General features: G+C 45.9%; 1 protein-coding gene across 5 annotated transcripts in view; it reads right to left on the bottom strand.

Annotated features, from left to right (window-relative positions):
- Positions 1–1351: 1351 nt before the first annotated feature.
- The window catches only part of NUDT5 (nudix hydrolase 5), a 29093-nt gene continuing 10295 nt past the window's right edge, over positions 1352–20149 (bottom strand). For 4 of the 5 annotated variants that reach the window (XM_075552377.1, XM_075552378.1, XM_075552379.1 and 1 more), the window contains exons 2-9: positions 13552–13655; positions 12263–12330; positions 7583–7632; positions 6518–6625; positions 4965–5060; positions 4265–4366; positions 2871–2942; positions 1352–1596 (exon numbers count right to left, since the gene is read on the bottom strand). In XM_075552377.1, the coding sequence (XP_075408492.1) occupies positions 2899–2942; positions 4265–4366; positions 4965–5060; positions 6518–6625; positions 7583–7632; positions 12263–12330; positions 13552–13614 (531 nt within the window). In that variant the 5' untranslated portion in view covers positions 13615–13655 and the 3' untranslated portion in view covers positions 1352–1596; positions 2871–2898. Of the gene's footprint in view, positions 1597–2750; positions 2805–2870; positions 2943–4264; positions 4367–4964; positions 5061–6517; positions 6626–7582; positions 7633–12262; positions 12331–13551; positions 13656–20149 lie in introns of all 5 variants that reach the window. The other variant, XM_075552381.1, reaches the window with a different exon arrangement.

Here is a 20149-nt window from a genome sequence, read left to right as displayed (position 1 = left end):
TATTGTTGCCACTTCATCACTGTAATTTTGCTACAGCTATGGATCGGGCGACCCCCAAAGGGGTCACAACCTCCAGGTTGAGAACCACTGAAGTAAGGTCTTTGGAGATTCCCTCCATTACAAATTGGGTTTTTAAAAGGTTACATACAGAGGCAAAAGGGTAGGCTGCTATTGTAGCCACTGGTCCAGACTGTAATCGAAAGGAAGAATAGGTTTTAATTACCGTACATATTCAAGTATAAGCAGACCCGAATATCAGCCTACGTGCCTAATTTTACCACAAAAACTGTATAAAAATGTGCTGACAAGCTCGGTTTATACACAAGTATATACAGTAAGCTGTTAGGTGCTGTGCTTCTGTAATGCCAGCCTTCAGACGTCCAGGATAACCACATTTGCACTCAAACTCTAGCCACACCCGCGAACCTGTAGACAAATGGATTCTGGGAGCACTTTTGGCACTCATACCCTGACTTCATCTGCAGAGCAACCTTCCCGTCGCGCTGAGGGTTAGAAACATGACACCGCTGGCCAGTGAGGATGACCCCTCCCTCTCATTCCCGGAGCTTCTGGAGGCTTACCAGTGAACAGGAGAGCAAGGCTTAGGAGAGCCCCTTGACGACCAGTCATGTTGGTAGAACCGTCCGGTGACGGGATGTCAACAACCCGCGTTTTGCCTTCAGAAGTGGCCTTCTGGCACTTAGAAACTGTTCCCCCCCTCCCCCAGAAACTCCTAGCTTTAACATCAAGACGAACACGGCCAAAGCCAGATAACTCTTGTAATGGACTTGATTTTTAGAAATTGCAGGTCTTTTCTGGGGGTGGGGGTTGAGAAATCCCAGTTTAACTGCCGGTGCACTCACTTGAGGAGAGGCCTCAGTTTTCACTCACTTGTCCACATGATGTGTGTGAAATGTTCCATTTTTCATAAGGTAAGCTGGTACAGCCTCAGTAATTAAATTTGTAAGTACCTAATTGCTAACCAGAAATGTTATTGCCTGTGTACTGATTTTTACACATTGTTACCCAGTTAAATATAGCAAATAAGATCAATTAAAAAGTAACAAACCTTTAGACATGCCTGCAGTCAGTAATGAGTGCTTAACAAATTTTATAGTAGGGGCCGCATGTTGGGGAAGTTGCCCTCACGTGCCATCTGTGTGTATTTTTCCTACAGAAATGTCCTTGTCTCCAGGCCTACATTGGAAGCGTACCAGTTGAATTTTGCCCTTTATATTTTTGAAATACATCCACACTGTTGTTCTTTTTCACTGACAAGAGCTGGACTTTGAACAAATGCAAATGAGAGTGACGGGCTACCTGTAAGGACAGCTCCATACCACCACAAGCATTCCTGGTTGGTTTTTATTGCGTGAAAAAGAGCTAACTTCAGATCTGCATTAAATTATGTTGCATGCCAAGTCTGAGTGGAGGCGGCCAGCTGGCCGTGCCTGTGAAACCGTTTGGCAGGTGTCCGTCTCTGCCCTTAAAATTTCAGGAAGGGGACTTCGAACGGCTTCGTGTTTGCATGCTCCAACGCCAGGGCATAGGAGTAGACTCTGGCATCCACTATCAGGTGTTCTTGAGCTACCAGAGCTGTAGGAAGCAAGGAATACAAGTCAGATCGTGCAACGAATCCCATCCCACCTATCGGCAAGCACAGTAACTACACCGGAGACTGGTGACAGCGGCAGTGAACGGGGGCATTTTCCACCTGGAAGGATTCTAGTCTGGTGGTGGCGGCACACAGGACAGACACACGAGCGCTCAGACAAGCAGGAGTTGAGAGCAAGGAAAGGGCGGGCACGCACACGGGACAGAAGGGGTTCACTGGCTAGAATGGCATGCATTCAGACGGCTCGGCTGCTCTGGAGGAGAGGGGATGCAGCCCAGGGCCTTCAGGAAGCCGGTGGGCAGAGTCCACTCTGTCCACGCCGCATGAAAGGGGACTTTGAGAAGCCCTTCACAACTTAGAGGTTCACGATGTCTTCTCCACTGTTGGAATACACCTTTGCCATTGGCATTATGCTGCTGAGAACGAGGTCTCAGAATTTATTACAATAAACATACATGAAGTGGATCAGACTTGCAATTGGTCTTTAGTTTCCTTAGCTCTTGTTCAGAAAGACATCTGTTTTGATCGGGTTCCACTCTACTGCACGTGGCAGAGGCTTGTTCGTGTCCAGTGTTGTTTCTGGCAGCAAACTGAACTGAAAGTACGCTTAAGCCTCTCCCTCATCGACTGGACCTACCCGTCATTCCACACTCAAACAGGAAACGACAACAGACTATTTTGCTTGTTAACAGCATATGCCCGACAGTAACAAATGCTGAGCATTTGGACGTGGTGAGCATCACACGGGCTGGGGTGGTAAAGGTTATCTATCAATTTGGCGAGGCCATCCTTCTCAGTGGCTTGGCAGATATGTACTCTTGTCACAATAAGCCCATGAAAGAAACATGTTGCATGCGCACAACGTGTACGGCACACATAAGAAACTACAGGAGGGAAAAAAAACCCACCTTACTGCATGGATTGCTTTGGTCAAAATTTCAAACACTATGCTACCAGTATCTAGAAAGGAACATTATCAATTGCAGTTGGACAGTCATTCCTAGGTCTTTTGACTACAATTAAGAGGAAGACAAAGGAAATGGAATTACACTTAATACCCTGTTTGTTGGGGGAGGAGCCGGAGTAGAGGCAGAAAAATACCAAAACGTTGGGTAACAATCTTAAGAATGCTTACCATCAAGTCTCTTCAGCAGGTCATTCTTTGGTAAGGAAATCACTTCTATAAATTCTAAAGCAACAAAGCGCAAGTGAAAACGGAGTAAAAGAACAGGAGGGCCTACCACAGCGACCCCACCTGTCTTGCCATCAGCACACTAAGCCATTTATGTGGCCAGCCCCCAGGAGTTGACTAGCGTACCTCCGTCCCCTGAAAATGAGCAGAAGGAGAGCGTTTCAGCAAGGCCTGGACATGTTAAGACGCTACAAAATACCCCCAATGTGTCAGACTTTCAACAGAAACTCAGATCTCCAACAATTCATAGATGTAGTAGTAAATTCATAGTACAACGTTCTTGTAATTCTCCAAATTAAATATTTAAGAGTAAAACTTAAAAGTGTCTTCTGCAATATGCATATCTGCTGATTGAAAACTGCAACAGAAATGAGCTGCAATGCGATTGTGAGCTATAGCTATGGACAACCAACTCAAACCCAGCACTGCCATCAGTCGATCCTCACTCGTGACCCAAGGCCGTAACTCTATGAGAGGAGATGCCCTATTTTTCCTGCGAAGCAGCTGGTGGGTTTGAACCACTAACCTTGTGGTTAGCAGTCCAGTGCTTAACTAATAATGCCACTGCCAGGGATCCTCTAAACAAAGGAAAAATGAAAACAAAACCCGTGGCCATCAAGTGATCCTGATTCACAGGGACCCTATAGGTCGGAGTACAACTATCCCTTTGGCTTTCAGAGTCTGTAAATCTTGGCTTCCTCCCTTGAACAACCAACCAAACTCGCTGCTCTCAAGTCATTGCTGACTCACAGCGGCCCTTAGCACAAGGCGGCCCTGCCCCCTGAGAGTTTCTGAAACTGTCTTTGCAGGGGAGAAAGTCTTGTCTCGCCTCCTCCCTCTGCATGGCTGGTGGTTTTGAACTGCTGACCTGTGTACCCATTATGCCCCCAGGGATTTCTCCTTAGAGAAATTAAAGACGACCACTCTCCTACATGATTTCCTGTGGTACGTACATAAAACCTCTTTTAAAAAAACGCTGGGAGACAAGGGATTGACAAAGCACCTGATGACGAATACAAATACAGAACAAAGAATTTCCTAACAGCTTCTCTAAATACTGAATTCAATAGGTACAATTACACTGCCACCCCATCACAAGAAATTTATGGCATTATTTATGCCATTCTTGAACCACGTGAAGACAGAAATCAGGTTAATTGTAAAGTTTCCCACCCAGCTGGTGCAGGCCTTGACAGTTTCTAATAGTAAACGGGAGTAAACTCCAAACATACAATAAAGAGGTAACTTAGCAAAGTATAGCTATCAATGGGCTAGTTAAAAATACAAACACATGCCCAAGAGTAATAGCCAAGAATATTGATGACCCATCTATGAAAGGCTACTAATCTTTAAGCAAGTTAAAAAAATAGGAGTAAGTTAAAAACATACGGAATGCAGTTTTGTTTGCTTTTTTCCTGAATGCAGGTTAACCACCTTAAATACAGCCCCCCACTTACCAGGCTTCGGTTTAGGTCGTACGTTTTCGGCCTCGTCTCCGTTAATGGTTACCGTCACGATGTGCACGGTACAGTTGGACAAACCTGGATCCAGACACACCACTGTGGGGAGAAGAAGCAGGCAGCATCACAAGGGACTGCCGGATGTTTCCATTGCTTCCGTTGTTATTTCACTTCCCCGAGGTCCTTTTTTGTTCGCAGCAAAGGGCTGTGGTGGTACCGCGAGCGTCTCGCACTCTCACAGACACCGTGCACTGCAGGGCATATGCAACGTTGCGGAGTAAAGTTTGGCAACTGAGGGGTTACATGGTACCGACAAGCGGTCAAATGTCTTCTCCACCAGAAGAAGAAAAACAAACCAACAGAATCAAATCTTCTAGTGAGGCGTTTGGCACGTGGAAGACAGGCCAGTGAATAATAGAGTTTAGAATGTAGACAACTCTGGAAGGCAGTTTAATTTCGGTGGCTCTTCAACTTAAGGTCATTTTTGTCAAACATGTTCTCATGAGGGCGTTCACTTAGAGATGTGACCCATCTGAACCTATTCTTTCTCCTCCGTGAATTGGCTCAAAAAAAAAAGTCATCGGCGTTCCGACTACAACGAAAGGCCGGATCATCAATCCTTTTGTACCGAGGAGCATCTATTGCATTGATTTTCGAGAGTCTGTCCCCAAGCACATAAGTGGGAAGCCATACACACCTGGAGAACATTCCGCAAAGTCGCCTTTATAACCGGTCTCTTCCTCCAGCTCCCGCAGGGCAGCTGCTTCTGGGCTTTCGTTGTCATCGATGAGACCTGCGAGCGAGTCCATGTCACACGGATGAGGAGGGTGGGACCCACGGTACGCCCCGAACCAGCTGCTGCTGAGCCCCGTTACCACTGGGACCCTCAGTGGGTTATGAGAAATGCTGCTACAGATACAAGGGACCATAGGGTGGGACTTTCACAGGGAAACTTTGGAAGGCAAAGAGGAACACGCTAGGCAGATGAAGGAGGCTCTGAGAGTCATCAGTTCCTTTTACTGAAAGCTCTTAAGGGCTCTGATTTCTTCTGTAGGCTGATGACAATCTTGCCTAGCTTCCTAGCTTCCTTCCCCTCCCTCCCGTCCACAAGAATAAGAAGGTGTCACAGCGATGTGCCCAAATGAGCATCACCTGTGAAGCGGAAGAGCAGAAAGGAAGGAACTGCAGGCAGCAGGGGCTGCTGTGGTCGCTGTGAAGGACATCATGCTGGTGGAGGGCCAGCAGGGAAAAGGAAGACACGCTCAATGTGATGAACTAACAAAGTGGCCGAAAGAGGCTCCAACGTAACAGCTGAGGATGGTACCGGACCAGTGTTCTTGTGTGGTACACAAGGTGGCTGTGAGCCGGAGTCGAGATGCACCTCACGGTGACGGCCACGACAGGCCACTGTGAGGAGTGGGCAGTGCACGTGACGGGAGGAGAGTACAAACTCAGCTTCCTTTACTCGAAAGGAATCACTAACGGAAAAGTGCAATATTGGCTATTTTGTTCCTTTTTACAAATTAACTCAGGCCAATTAAATCCTTCAAGGTGATGGTGAGCAAAAGAGAAAGAATCGCTGGTTACCATGTGTTCCATATGTTACCGTGTTCCATGTTTCCATATGTTCCATACGTGTTCCATGTGTTACCATGGAAGGACTTTTACAAACAGCACAAAACATAAAACTATGACAAATACGTGAGATTTCATCTCTTCAGTTTGGAACAATCCAATCAAGTCCTACAATAATAGCTTATTAGATTCTAGATAGGTTTATCTCCTGTACAAGTAGAAAACTATTCTAGAATAAAGAAAGACAAGATGCCTTTTCTCTTTGTAGCCTGCGGCGTACTTATTACTGTAAATAACTTGTCAGGGGAACATTTGTTGTTGATAGAAAGGAAAGTCACTTGACAAGCTGCGGCAAAGCAAGCGACCACACTAAGACAGGCTAGAGAGAGCCGTGAAGGAGTGGGGTGGCCCGAGAGGACAGCTGCGGGGCCAGTGTCTGCTGCCATAGGCTGCCCTGGTGCAGCGAGATGGCAACTAGGGAGAGGTTGGGTCTGGGGGGGCAGAAGCGGCAGTGTGTTCCTTACGTGCACACAGACAGATCAAAGTGATTAAATGCTAGCAGACTGCAGCCCCGATGTCCAGAAGACTAGGACAATAAAGAGCTCTCTGGGGCCCTGCTCCCCCCCCCCCCAGCAGCCCCCAAAAAGCAATTCTACTCCCTCAGTAGTTACTCACCTGCAGGGAATTCTATGCAGTAGCCACCCATGGGTGGTCGGAACTGTTTCACCAGAACGACACATTCATAATGAAGAGTTCTCTGTAGCACGGGGATAATGGCCACACCTGTCCCCAGAACACCCCACCAAGGAAATCCGGGTTAAAACACCAGTCGTGTCAGTCACCTGTTTAGAGCACTCCCACTACACCCCACACACTAAGAAGCCTGACACCCAACATCTACCTTCTACCTGTCATTAGCAGTAAGCAGTCAACTTCATCTACAATCCCAGTGGTTAATTTAGGAAGCAATTTGTGATGAAAGAAAAAAGAATCCCACTTCCATATGGTTTTCACTTTTTAAAAATTAAGCTTGTTTGGGTTGTCAATCTTCACATCAAATCAAGAGGATACCCACGCCTTCAGCATATAGGGTCAAGGACTAGACAGTCCGTCTACAGGAATCCCAGTAGGAACCACACCTGCAGCACCACCACCTGTCAAGTCTTAAAGCAACTCATTTCTTTTTCTTAAGGATAAAAGACCTTTCCCTGCAAGTTATCTGGCTTAATTATGGTGGCTTATGCTAGGTTACAATTATCAGTAGGAGTCCCTAGGTGGTACACATGTTTATGTGCTTAGCAACTAGCCACAAGGTTGGCAGTTTGAATCCACCCAGAGGTACCTCAGAAGGAAGGCCTGGTGATCTGCTTCTGAGAAACCCCGGCACTGACAACCCGACAGAGTGCAGTGCTCCTGTGAGACAACGTGCAGCCACGAGCCCGCTCAGATTGGCCACGGTGGCAACTGGCTTGGGGTTTTATAAATATCCCTCTGTTTCCCCACAAAGACATTCTCTGCGCTTAGATGAGAGGAGACAGAATTGATAAAGTAACCTAGTTTTAGTAACCACCTAACAGTAGAAAATAGAGCCCACAACTGAAGGTAACTGCCCGGAGGCTTTGTTACATACTCTTTTAAAAAGCCAAACAAACAAGCAGAAACCGACACCTGGGCTGTAAAGAAAGACAGGGTGTGCTCACTTCGCTTATAAAGAGAGTTATGATAAGTCTGTGACCATACCATCGGCAGACTGCCCTCGCCTCGTCGTCCGTTTCACACTTTCCCACGTTCTGTGCAGGCAGAGGCAGGAAAACACAATCGTGAGTTAGCGGAGAGACTGCGTTTGGGTTTCTGTGTACAACTGGAACTTTCCAAATGTAAGCCGGCAAAGCCACCTGGACCTGGTCTTGGTCCAGAAGACTAGGACAATGGAGAACTCTATGTTTAAAAAGCCAGCGGGGCTTTCTTACAGCTTCTGAACATTCCCAAAGAAAACTGCCATCATACACCTTGCCCGCAGGCACCGTCTAAACAGAAGGCCTTCTGTGCACTTGAGCTGAAGCCTGCGAATCAGTTCAGTACTTGGATTTGGTTCCTAGGTCTACGGGTGAGCAGACAGACAGCAGATGAGTTCAGCCTGACCGGCTACGAAGGCAGGTTATGCAAATTAACCCCCCAAGAACATTCTAGCGCTCTCTCTTAACAAACAGTACTGGATGTGAACCCCGAGCAGCTATTTTCCCAGTTTATTCTTTTAAAACGTATGACTTGAAATACACAACTGAAGGGAGGGGGCCCTTTCCACAGAATAACTGAGGAACTATTGAATTGAGGCAAGTGCTTTGCATGTGGGAGCTCTTACCTAAGAGGGCCAATGATCCTGAACGGACAAAGGACAGTGACCGAGGACAGATTCCCACCCTCCTGTCTCTTGTTTCTTATTTACTGACTGGACGGCAGTGAGTGTGTGTGTCTGGCTGGTTGACCTACTTTAGATTTCCCTCTTGCGCAGCATGTGGAACATTATGGTTTCTCCGGGGACACTGGGCGGAGAAGCAGTTAAACAATCATGTTTCAGGGGCGGGGGAGCATATTCCCGTTCACTCGTTAGAGCAGGGGTACGAGAGGCAGAGGCAAGCCATCTGTGGCTCTCTTCTGCTGGAAAGAGGGCTCCCGAATGGCTCTGGGAACTGGCAGGGAGTCAAGCTCTGCCCCTGTGCTAAGGGTCGTAAGGTGCACTACTCCGAGCAGCCCTCTTGTTCTCACTTTTGATCTAGTTCGCCCCAAGGCTCGGACCTTACCACACATCTGTGTTCTAGAAAGAGGGAAAAAAAAATCCAGTATCTCAGCGACACATTTGATTAGAAGCAGAGAATCTAAAACTCGCTCATTAGCAAAACCCACAGCTGTCATTATTTGGAAATTAAGAATAAGCTACCTTGCCCACCTCCTCTAGTTTCAGAATCCTGGTTCTTGTTAAGTTATTCCACCTTTTAGTGCCTTTGCGTACAGGAAACATTCTTTTGTTTCCCCTTCTACTCAACCAATTCAAGGCCACTAAGAGAAACATGATGCTAGCATGTTTGTACGGTTCTACAGTGAATTCCATGCCCTCTAAGATTCTCTGACTGATCTTTTACCCCTCCCACATGTGCTCATTGATCAATCAGAGTCTGCTGGAAAATAGAAATTCAGTCCACAAAGCCTGATTCTCTGATAAAGGACATTATTTACACAAGCTCTCCTGAGGCCACATGGAAGCCCTCTGCATGGGAGAACGAAGGTGAACACGGTAGGAAACATGGCACACAACGTGCTGGTATGAGACAGACTTTGGAGTCCCACCCACAAAGTGCTGACACAGAGCCTCGGGGAGTGAGCGCTACCATTAGTCATCTGACAGCATCCGCAAAGGCAGCGGATGAACACCCCTGATGAAGGGGAGCACAGTCAGAGAGCGGGGCATAGGCTCCAGACCAGTGGTCCTCCACCCTCCTCAGGCCGTGGCCCTTTCATACAGTTCCTCATGTGTGGTGACCCCCAACCATAACATGATTTTCGTTGCTCCTTCATCACTGTCATTTTGCTACTGTTATGAATCGGGCAACTCCTGTGAAAGGGTTGTTGGACCCCCAAAGGGGTCTCGACCCACAGGCTGAGAACTGCTGCTCTATAAGCTAATTATAGTATTAAGCATCGTGGTCTGTATTAGAAATCTAAAGAACTCAATAGAACAAACTCTCACTATAAATTCGGCTCCAATCGCTCTGTTTTTTCAGTGTAGTTGAATAAGAGTGAAAGGCAGCGGGATTAGGGGTAAAGGGGCTGTCTCTACCGAATGCCTAGGCTAAATGAAAATTAGCTAGCCATGCCACACGAAAGGGTTTGGAGAGAAACCAGGCACACCAATTAGACACCGGAGGGAAAATCCCAAGCTGTATGTGCTCAGACCCACGTCACCCCGGCCCGGGGGGGAGGTCCACCTGGGCACAGACTAGGCAACAGCGACATGGCATCACACAGGTGCACTGAAACACAGCCCAAAAGATCAGCCAATCCCCTCTACCACACCTCCCCAGCCAGGAGGGGTAGGAGGGGATAAAAGCAGGCTGTGGGCAGGCCCTGCTTCTGCCCTGGGTCGACGTGCTCTGCCAGGGGAGGGCGGGAACCCCTCCCGCATGCAGGCACACAAGCACCCTCATGCCCACTCGGAGCCTGCTCACCCCTCTTGGGACTTCCTGCTCTGGCTCCACATACTGCTTCTGCATCCTGTTCCGGTATTCCTTCCACGAGTTTCCATGCTCCCCTGAAATGGCCATGTTCAGTCATGAACACTCATGTGGTCCCTGCGTGGCCTTGTGCACTCTCCAGAGAATAGTGTGTATTTTCTGAGACGGTGATACCTTACTCTTCCCTGTCCCTCATAAAAGTTACTGGGATTGACAAAAGTGCTCCTGCCGCGTGAAGTGTTTCAGCGTTGTGAAGCAGGATCAGCGGGAAACCACCCTAGAAAGCTAACACAAGTAGATGGAACGTGCTGTGTTCTCTAAGGCCTGGGCTTTGCCACAACCTGCTACATTTGGTTCCAGGCCCTGCGGACTCACATTTAGTTCTGTTTAAAACCGTACACTTGCCATTTGAGATCATCTTGTTCCTCTAACTCTGTGGATGGCCAAAGTGTGCAGAGCTTTCTGACTTTGGGGTTTTAATTTTTAAGTTCATTTGTTAAAAATTTTTCTTCTTTAAAGTGCAAACTAGGTGGGGGTTCCTTCTGTGCTTTAACTGTGCTGGAGGCCAGGGGTAGATCCTAGGAATCGACCTGATGCAGTTTGAATGGCTAGCTAAAGGTGGAGCTGAGCTAGGCAACACTGGGCCCTATTTATGTTTTAGCTGGTTTAGCATGTATCATCAAGTTAAAAAAAAAACAACAAGCAATTTCAACTCAGGGTGACTTGATAAAGGGTTTCTGAGATGTACGTCTTCATAGGAGCGACCAGCTTCCCCTCTCTCCATGTAGTGGATGAGGGATTTGAACTGCAAAGTTGTTGAAATTGCTGGCTAGTACACGCATGTTTGGATTGATGACCCCTTATTGCCACACACAAACTTGTAACTTCCATTTAATTAGAAAATGAAATTTTGATACTAACTGTATTAACTTAGGAATCTCTCATGCAACCCTATTTTCTAATGGTTTTAAACTTTACATTTCAGTAAATAATGTATATAACTGCACACCCACCATTAATATTTTGCAATAGTTTCTCTCCTAGTCTTTTCTCAACTATTATTAGCTTTCTTTGCATTGCTAGGTTATCCTCATAGCCTGCTTTTGGATGGCTACATAAATTTTATTTATGTTTTAACAGTTTTAGTAGCATTTCATTCACACGGCATATAATTCAATAGTCAACAGCAAGAAGAGTAGTACAATTAACACCACCGTCAATTCTAGAACATTTTTCTTCTTTGTACTTAATATTATTCACGTGATTTTTCTTCTAATTGTTAATTTCTTATAAAAGAAATTTCTTCTAAATTTCTAATTCTAAAAATTTCTTTAATTTACACAATGAAATATTCTCCAATTCAACAACTTCTACATGTATAATTCAGTACCATTGATTATATAATCTTTGTGTTGTACAACCCTTGATATTCCTTTCCAAATTATTCCACCACCATTGACATAACCTCAATGCCCCCACTAAGCATCAACTCTTCCTCCTTCATCCTTGCTAACCATTGGTCAAGTTTGGTTCCTTTTTTTTTTAGTAGTTATCTTGATATAGTATTCACAGATCATACACTTCCATGGTTACATCGCTATTAAAAAGAGTTCTATATACATTATCACAATCAATTCTAATGCTCCCTCTCCCCAGTTGCATAGATTTTAACAAATGAATATCTTGTAACAGGAAAAAAAATCTCTATTTTTATGTTGTTTAGGTTGCTTTCTTTTTCATTTAAAATTTTGATGAACACGTTTCCACCATAAATATTATTCCAAACAATAGGTCATTTCCTGAGGACATCACTATTTAGTATATCAGAGGATACACTATATTGTACATCACAATATCAGAGGATACACTAAATTGTGAAAGACTTTACAAATGGGTATATCGAGTGACATTTCCATAAACAAAGCATAAACGGTTATGTTTTACAGAAACACAACCATGTTCCTCCTCTTCAGTTCTTCGAATTTACAGATTAGAAAGGAGAAAGAAGCCAGAAGCTCCCAGCACTGTTAACGACTTTACCAACTTCTCAGAAATGGCTTAAATTAGGCTTGGCCCTAAATCCTTTGGTCCAAACAAGTTACTTTGGGGAGATATAAGTTCATGCCAGCACTAAAGAGACCCTAATAACCCACATGCTGAGTATTTTTGAAGAGGCTAAAAACCACTTTACCTAGTTTTACCAGTAGGATCCATGTAGGTTGTTTTTTCAAGCTTGACCCATTTTCCTTCTGAAATTAGCTAAAAAGAGATCAGACAGTAAGTTGGGAAACTCCAAACAAATTGGTTGTATCACAATCGAAAAGCTTTTTGGTCGTTCTTTCAAGTGTTCTCTGTGTGGCCCTCCAGGAATCTTGTTCCCTCCATTGTGGTGCAGGGTTCAAAGTACTCAAGGCTCAGTTCCTCAAGGGTGGTAGGGCTGCTTCGTTTTGGGGTCAGGGCTAGGAGGGGAGCTACAACTGGGAAGAGGCCAAAGGGGCAAAGAAGGGGTGTCTTATGGGATGCTCCCACCGTTCTGCCTGCTCCTCTGGGTGCTCGTCACCCTGGTGTCCTTCCCTTGTCAACACTCGTAGATAGATAGATGGCTTTTCATGTCAAAAACTACCCAGGCAAGCTGACTGGCCGGGGGGACTTCATGTCCGATGGTGACAAGCGGATGCCCCACCTGACCTGAGGTAAGCCTCCTGGAGTGGATTACTCTCCTTGGACTCCGAGGAGGCCAGGTTACAAGGGTGACCTTGCCTACAGCACCTCACTGCTCCGAGAGGCAAGTTCCACTGTGTACGTTCCTATAGCAGCCTTTTCCTTACTAGCCTCTCTTTCACTCGTTGCTAGTAGCAACCTAATAAACACCAACAGATCTCTTCTCGTGGCGAACAGAGAAGATTTGAAATCAAAAGGAATTTCCAAGGGTGTCTAGAGCAGAGTTCTAAGAGCGAATTAAAATGTATCCCTTACGAGGACTCTTGGGAAAGAAACTTTTCAGCAGCTCAAGGGAATGACATACTAGATGAGCATTCGTTAGTTCTCGGCCTTCCAGGAATCAGTCAACAACCACTATTCACGTTCTTACTCATCTTCAACCCCCGGTGAGAACTGCAAACACCCAGGAAGTGCTATCTAGCTATCTATCAAATATCTAGGCTCTACATAGCACACACGATTTATCCTTCTACTCAGAAGTTTTTCCTAAGAATTGAATTAAAAGTTTTTTTGATTTTTTTTGTGCCTTTATCAATAGTCAAAACCCACTTTAAAATGGTCTCACTTTGACTAGCACACAAAAGCTAGTGGGTTGTGCTACTGCTCTCATACCGGTGTAACATGCCCTAGCCCCAAAAGAGGAGGGACAATGTTTAAAAATTACCTTCAAAATTATAAATGAGAAGCAATAGCCAATATGTTTCCTTTAAACTCAGATTAGGTGGGGACGGGCAAAGGGAAGTGAAAGCCAATAGATACCTCCTCTGAAATAATCGACTGTTTGGCAGTTGGGGAAGAATCCTTTGGTTCTTGGTTTTCCATTTTCAAACTAGTCTTTATGGTCCACAGGGAAGAAGTTCACGCTGTAAGAAAATGAGATTCATTTAGGCTAAAGGTATTTTCTGGATAAACTGTAGAAACTGGTCAAAGCACTTAAACCGAACCAGAATTTATCCAACATCTTGAGCGAAGACGACGTGGGAGAAGCGCCTACATGGATAAGTAGATGCCAAGTCAGAAAAGCCATTCCGGTTAGATTCAGCCACCTTCACTCAGTGCCAGCTACATATGCCCCAAACACTTAGATTCATCGCAATCAGATCTGACTTCAAATCTGTAATGCTTTCCACCAGGGAACAGCAGAACAATTGTACACCATTCTCCAAGCACACACTTCAACTATTGTTCACGATCAATCTTCTAGACCCACTGCTATGGAGTTGATTCTAAACTAGGGTGAGAAAGTCACATCTTTCTTGAGGGAGGCAGAGGCAGGGAAAGTGGGCAATAAGCCAAACTTATGCTCTGCAGCAAACTTTTTTTAATAAATCATTTTATTGGGGTGGGAGGGACTCTTACAGCTTTTATAATAATACACTCATTGTATCAAGCACATTTGTATATATGTTGCCATCAACCTTTTCAAAACATTTTCTTTCTGCTGGAGACATTGGTATCAGCTCCTCTTTTTCCCCTCCCTCTCTCCCACCCTCCTACCCCCGTGAACCCCTGATGAATTATGAGTATTGTTTTCATATTTCACATCCTCCGTGCAGCAAACTGTTAGAGTTGTCTGGACTGTCTTGAGTCCTGCTGGTGTGCATTAGTCACGGCTGCGCAAAAAGTACCACCTAGCAGCACTGCGAGGTCCTTAGGAAAAGAGCAAGCCCCTAGCCCTCCCCGAGCCCACAGCCCAGCCCTAGAGGCAACCACTGCCAATGATTCCGAGACCTACCCTATAAACAGGCTTTTACTTCCCTGCCCGGCCACAGCCACAGATCCATAGCTTGCGATCGCAAACCCAAGGGCATCTAGCTTATCCACACAAGGCTGTTCTTGTTAGGGCCACCGAGCTGATCTTGCCGCAGAGAGACAGCGTGGGCTTGAACAGAACCACCCCACCCCGCCCCACCCCACCCCACCCCACCCCACCCCACAGGGCTTTCAGGCTGCCATTTCCTAGGAACCCTCACCAGTTCTTCCTCCCGTGGATTTGAATCATAAGCCTCTTGGTCAGGGGCTGAGCACTTAATTAACCCCGCAGGACTCTTAGCTCAACACCAGAACTTATGCAATGATCATCTCTGTACTACATTTCCTTTTCCTTTCATGACAACTCACTTTACAAGCACACATCACTCGTGTACCATGAAACGTGTATGTAGCTTTCCACATACACTCCCCCTTTATACGTCTGCATCAAGGCATTCACTCCTTGCCGCCATCCCTTTGCTCTCTTCAGTTCTCTCCTGGAGCCCCAGGCCTGCTCCCGTACCGGCTGCCCAGTCCCTGGCCTCTCTTCACCAGCATTCTGGGGGCTCTGTTAGCGCCTGTGCTATGTTGGGATCCCACTGGGTTCCAGATCAGGACTTCCTCTTTTCGTAGTTTATGCCTCCAGTCCTGGATCTCTGTGGAGCAGTGATTCATTTGATAGGGCTTGTCTCGCCATATTCGTTACAACTCCCACCAATGACTTCGCCCTGCTGGGTCTGGGGAAGAGATGGTGAGAGGGAAATGCTGGAAGAATGATGTGATTCGGTTTGAGTGATTGCTAACAGGATTGTGATTTTTAAAACTTGAATGGGTGGGTGGGGGTGTTAGTTAATTTTGCCTTTCTGCTGAGTATTAGGAGCCCTGGTGGTGTAGTGGTTAAATGTTGGGCTGCAATCCGAATGGTTGGCAGTTCGAAACCAGTAGCAGTTCTGCAGGAGAAAGACTGGGCTTTCTACTCTCGTAAAGTTACAGTCTCGGAAACCCGCAGGGGTCCCTATTAGACAGCACTGACTCCATGGCAGTGAGTTTGGAGGGTTTTTCCTGACTGCGGATAAAATGGAGCAGGAAGAGGGGAATCTCACAACCATCAACTCAAAGCCAGTGGGTGTGAGAGAGATTAAATAGTTCTCCCACTTAGTGCTGTACAGTAAGTCTACTTGAGTGATCAATCAACATGGGCACCGTGATGGCAGAGAGCTTGCTCGGTAAGGCCACCTTCAGTTTGACTTGATTGATACGCTAACAGAAGCGTTAAGGATTGCCCGGAAAGGAAAAGCTTAAAGTGTATGTAGAGTTGGGACCTTAGGAAGAAAACCCGAGCCCCACAAAGGACCTTCAGAGTGTCAAGACATTTAGACCCACCTAAACTGCTGAAAGGAGCACTGGGGGCATAGTGGGTGAGATGTCAGGCCCCTAACGACAAGGTCAACAGTTGGAAACCACCAGCCACTCCTCAGGACAGAGGTTTCCTCCCCCTATGTTGGAAACCCACAGGGGCAGTCCTACTGTCCAACAGGCTTGCCATGAGTCTGAATCAACTCAAGGGCTGTGAGTTTGAGAACTACTGAAGCAGATTTTCTCTGGCAGAAAAGTGCCTGCAGGGAGGAAAAGATGACTGGGTGACATTTTTATCTTCAAGTAAGTGATCTGACATCAGATTCATTGAGGTAGGAAAAGTCGGAGCCCACCACAGCAAACCTTCTTTTACAACTGAAAGTTATAGGGAGCCAGGGAGCAGCCTGGAGTGCTCACTGTGGTCAAGAGGCAGGCCCACTGTGAAGGCGAGTCAGGGAGAGGCAGTGCGGAAGAGACGGGCTGAGTTTGGACATGTTCCATTTACACCTGTTGGCCTGGTCCAGAGACTCGAGAGAAGAGAGGGAGGACTGGCTAGTCTGCAGTTAGAGAGATGTGCGAACTGAGCCAAGGGGCATTGAGGGGACTGGACTTTGTTTATGGCAGACACCCAGAGTTCCAGAGGAACGGAGGATCCTTCAGCTCAGGGAACAAGTTCATCTCCTCAGAACACTGGGTTGCTGGGGTCAGGTACAGGCAATTTAGAAATGAGGATCTAAGATGTGGGAAGATAAAGGTATGACGTGGTTGGCTCATATGTGTTCATGTGTGCTCAGAGTAAATAGTATTGGAAGGGGACGGGGAGAGGGTGTTAATGCCTCATGTTTGAAAGGAAACATGGTTAGAGGAGAGAGGGGATGACCTGTGATGTAGCGATGTATAGGCCTGGTCTCTGTAACTCCCACCAAAAGACTTGGGGGGTATGCCGCCTACGTGTTTCCTCCTCTCCTGATGGGTATGAGGAAGAGGAGGAGGGGGAGATGCTTAAAAGGATTATATGATTCCATGTTGAATGACTGTAAACAGGGTTAATTGTGGTTTTTACAACTGGGGATTGGCTGATTTTGCTATTCTGCTGGGTATAAAATGAGCTAACGCAGAAAGAGGAGGGTAGAATCTCAAGAAAAGGTAGGGGTGGGGAACATGCCCTCTTAGAACCCATGGAACCCTTCGATCAAGGGACAGAGAGCTCTGATCCCATGGAAGCAGCAACGGCAGAGCCAAGAGCCAGAGCGTGAGGAAGAGTGGGGGCTTCCTGGACTGTAGATCAAGGAGAGCTGAGTGCCTTTAGGAAGAGGGCTGCCTTGTGTAGTGGGGTGCATTAAGGCACTTAATTGGAGCAGCTAGATTTGCTAACTTGGGGAGCCAGAGCAGAGCACTTTTATGCTGTTTCTGTGGGTGGGGGTGTGGGGCTTAAAGTAATTTGTGAGACTGCCTGAGTAGGGCAGAGGCCAAGGGACCACAATGCTGAGAAGGACCAGAGAGAAACATGCCTGTGGGTGTCATTGGGATGAGGCTGTCCTGATCTGAAGAGCTGTATCCTGAATATTTCTGACCATGACTTTTACCTTATCTATCAACTTCCCTAGTAAGCCCATAACGTGAGTCACGCTTGTGAGTTCTGTGTGGCCACTGCATGGAATAATTGAACCCAGCTTAGCAGCAGAGAGAGGGTGGGAAGGGCAGCAGGGAAGAGGGAAGAGAGGTGAGGTATGCCTTGGGCTGATGTGGGTGATTCTCCTTCTCTTGTGTAGTCAGAAGAGACCAGGATGCAGTTCCCATGCCTTTCCTACCATCTCGCCTCTCTGAGGATCTTTGACTGCCCGCCTTCACAATGGATTGATCATCGGCCTGAATACAGAATCACAGTTGAAAACCCTTTCCTATCAGAAATCTGAAGGTACTGCTCAGATGCCTTCTCTGTTGCTGCTGTTGAGAAGTTTGAGGTCTTCTGAGTCTCGCTCCCTGTTTTTTCTCGAGAAGTTTGTGGTTTATTCATGTCTTAATAGGAATGGGCCTGGGGGCAGTGTTTTATACATTGTAGTTACTGTGCACTCAAGCAGACCCTTTTAGTTTTGAAACTACATATTGTACAATTTTACAGGAAACTGTAGTTGAATATTATGCTGAGAATCTCCTCTTTCAGGAACTTTACTTAACTGTTGAGCTTCCTGGATTAATTCTCTGCCTTATTACTATTGTTAAATTTTTCCTTTTTCATTTCTTGGTTTTATCTCCATTTCGCAGTGGTTATATTAAATCTTGACTGCTCTTAAATTCCAGTGTCCTACGTTGTCTCCTAAGTTTAGCTCGAGTCAATAAAGAGCATCCAAACTCAACTCTTACCACCTGCCTTAGAGGGAACAGGGGTTCCTCTTCAAATTACCTCCACCCTAAAGTTCAACACCCAACAACACAAACGGGCAACCTTCTTAGAGCCTCCTCTCCCAACCTTGCCAGATTTCCTGAGAGAATGGATGGTACCACTGCTTATTCGGGCTGTCGCTATCTTCTCCTCCACTTCCAGGAAACCATTCCTTCCACTGCTTACAAACACTGCGGCCTTCACACTCCTTCCCGACCACTTCCCTAGCTAAGCTATCTTTCTGGCTAGCCCCATCTACCTACTTACATATTCATAATGACCAGCTCTTTGCTTATTTCTGCCTGGCATCTTCAGAGCTTTGATGATAGCTGATACTAACCCTGTCTAAACCCGAATTTACTTTTTAAAAAAGTTATTTTAATGTATTAATTAGGAGTTTATACACACACACAATTCCATAGTTCAATCATGTCAAACAGTATTGTACAATTGCTACCACAACCAGTTTCCATTCTTTTTCTTCCTGGACTCGACATCGGCTCCTTTATATATCCGCACCCCCCCCCTCCAAAAAAAAACTCTTATCCTACTTGCTGTCCCTATAGGTTCATCAATCCTGGGGTTCATATCCCAAAAAATATTAAAAAAATAACACACCTTCATGAGCATGACCTCCAATGATGTAACCCCTCTGAGATACACCTTTACAAAAACAAAGCAAAAATACAGAAAATGTTGTATCATCCCCAAGCAAGAAAGAGAAGTAACTCGAATCTTTTCTTTTCTAGCCATAACTTATGAGGCAAAAGTCCTAAAATGTCTCTATTTCGCTCTCCAACACAAGACTGCCCCAGCCCGCATGTGGTTCTTGGGGCAGCAGCAGAAAAATGCCAAAAAGCACACTGGCCAAAAGAAGCAAGGACACGACCAAAGGCAACAGCCAAAGCGGCTTTAATCGATCCTGCACTGTTGGGAGGGCTCAAAGGCCAGACCCCAGGACCTTCAAGCAGCACGTGGAGAGCAAATATCCTGAGACTCCACTGCCTCCAGAATCAGCTGATGCGCAAGCATGAAGTTGTTGACAGGTCATTTCATAACCCCGTTGACCCTTCCTTTGCCTCAGATCCTGGGTAACAAACCTGCAGCTGCTTTTCTAACTGTTGATCAGCACCCAGCACCCGCTGGGCTTCAGTCAAAGACAAGTCTGCACAGTTGACTCTGATTTGGAAATCTGAAAATCAGTCCATCCTTGTTAATTGTTTTAACAATTGTAATTATATTGATGCTCATATTGTGCAGAATAACTCATTGAATATGGTAGTACTTTGATTTTACAACATAACACACAAACATTATTATTCCCCCCCCTCTTTTTCTGAGGGGGGAGGGGTGAACAGAATTTTGTTGTAGTTTGGGTGAAAGATTACAGAGCTAGTTTCAAAATATTGATATATATGTTTTTGTTTTTGTGACATTAGTGTAAACACATTCTTCTATGGCTTCCCCATTGTCCATCTGCTCATCTTTCCAGCCATTTCTTGCCTTCTAAGGTTTTGACAAAAGATGCCTTCTTGGTCTTGTATTGCTGGTTGGGCCGAAGAGCGCGTTTCCCACAGGTGTTATTTCTATTATCTGAAGTGTTCCATTTCTACCACCACTGCTGTTTAAAAACCTCAGCTTGGGGTGAAATGATTTTCTAATTATCCCAAACTATTCCTGGGGCTCTGTGCTCTTCGTGTTGCCCAACCTTGAACATGGCTGAGTTATACGAGATGAACATTTCCCAGAAATCATGCTTGAATGAAGTGAACCTTGGCTGGGTAAGTCAAGTAATTCATTCTATTTTCACGCAGTGAGCTAGTTTGGGACCGGCTTAGACCTATTCTAAAGAATAGTTCTTCCTCT

The sequence above is a fragment of the Tenrec ecaudatus genome, chromosome 6 (assembly GCF_050624435.1).
Source record: "Tenrec ecaudatus isolate mTenEca1 chromosome 6, mTenEca1.hap1, whole genome shotgun sequence".
Lineage (NCBI taxonomy): Eukaryota > Metazoa > Chordata > Mammalia > Afrosoricida > Tenrecidae > Tenrec > Tenrec ecaudatus.
Note: the sequence above shows the minus strand (reverse complement) of the source record. Positions and strands in the feature narration are given on the sequence as shown.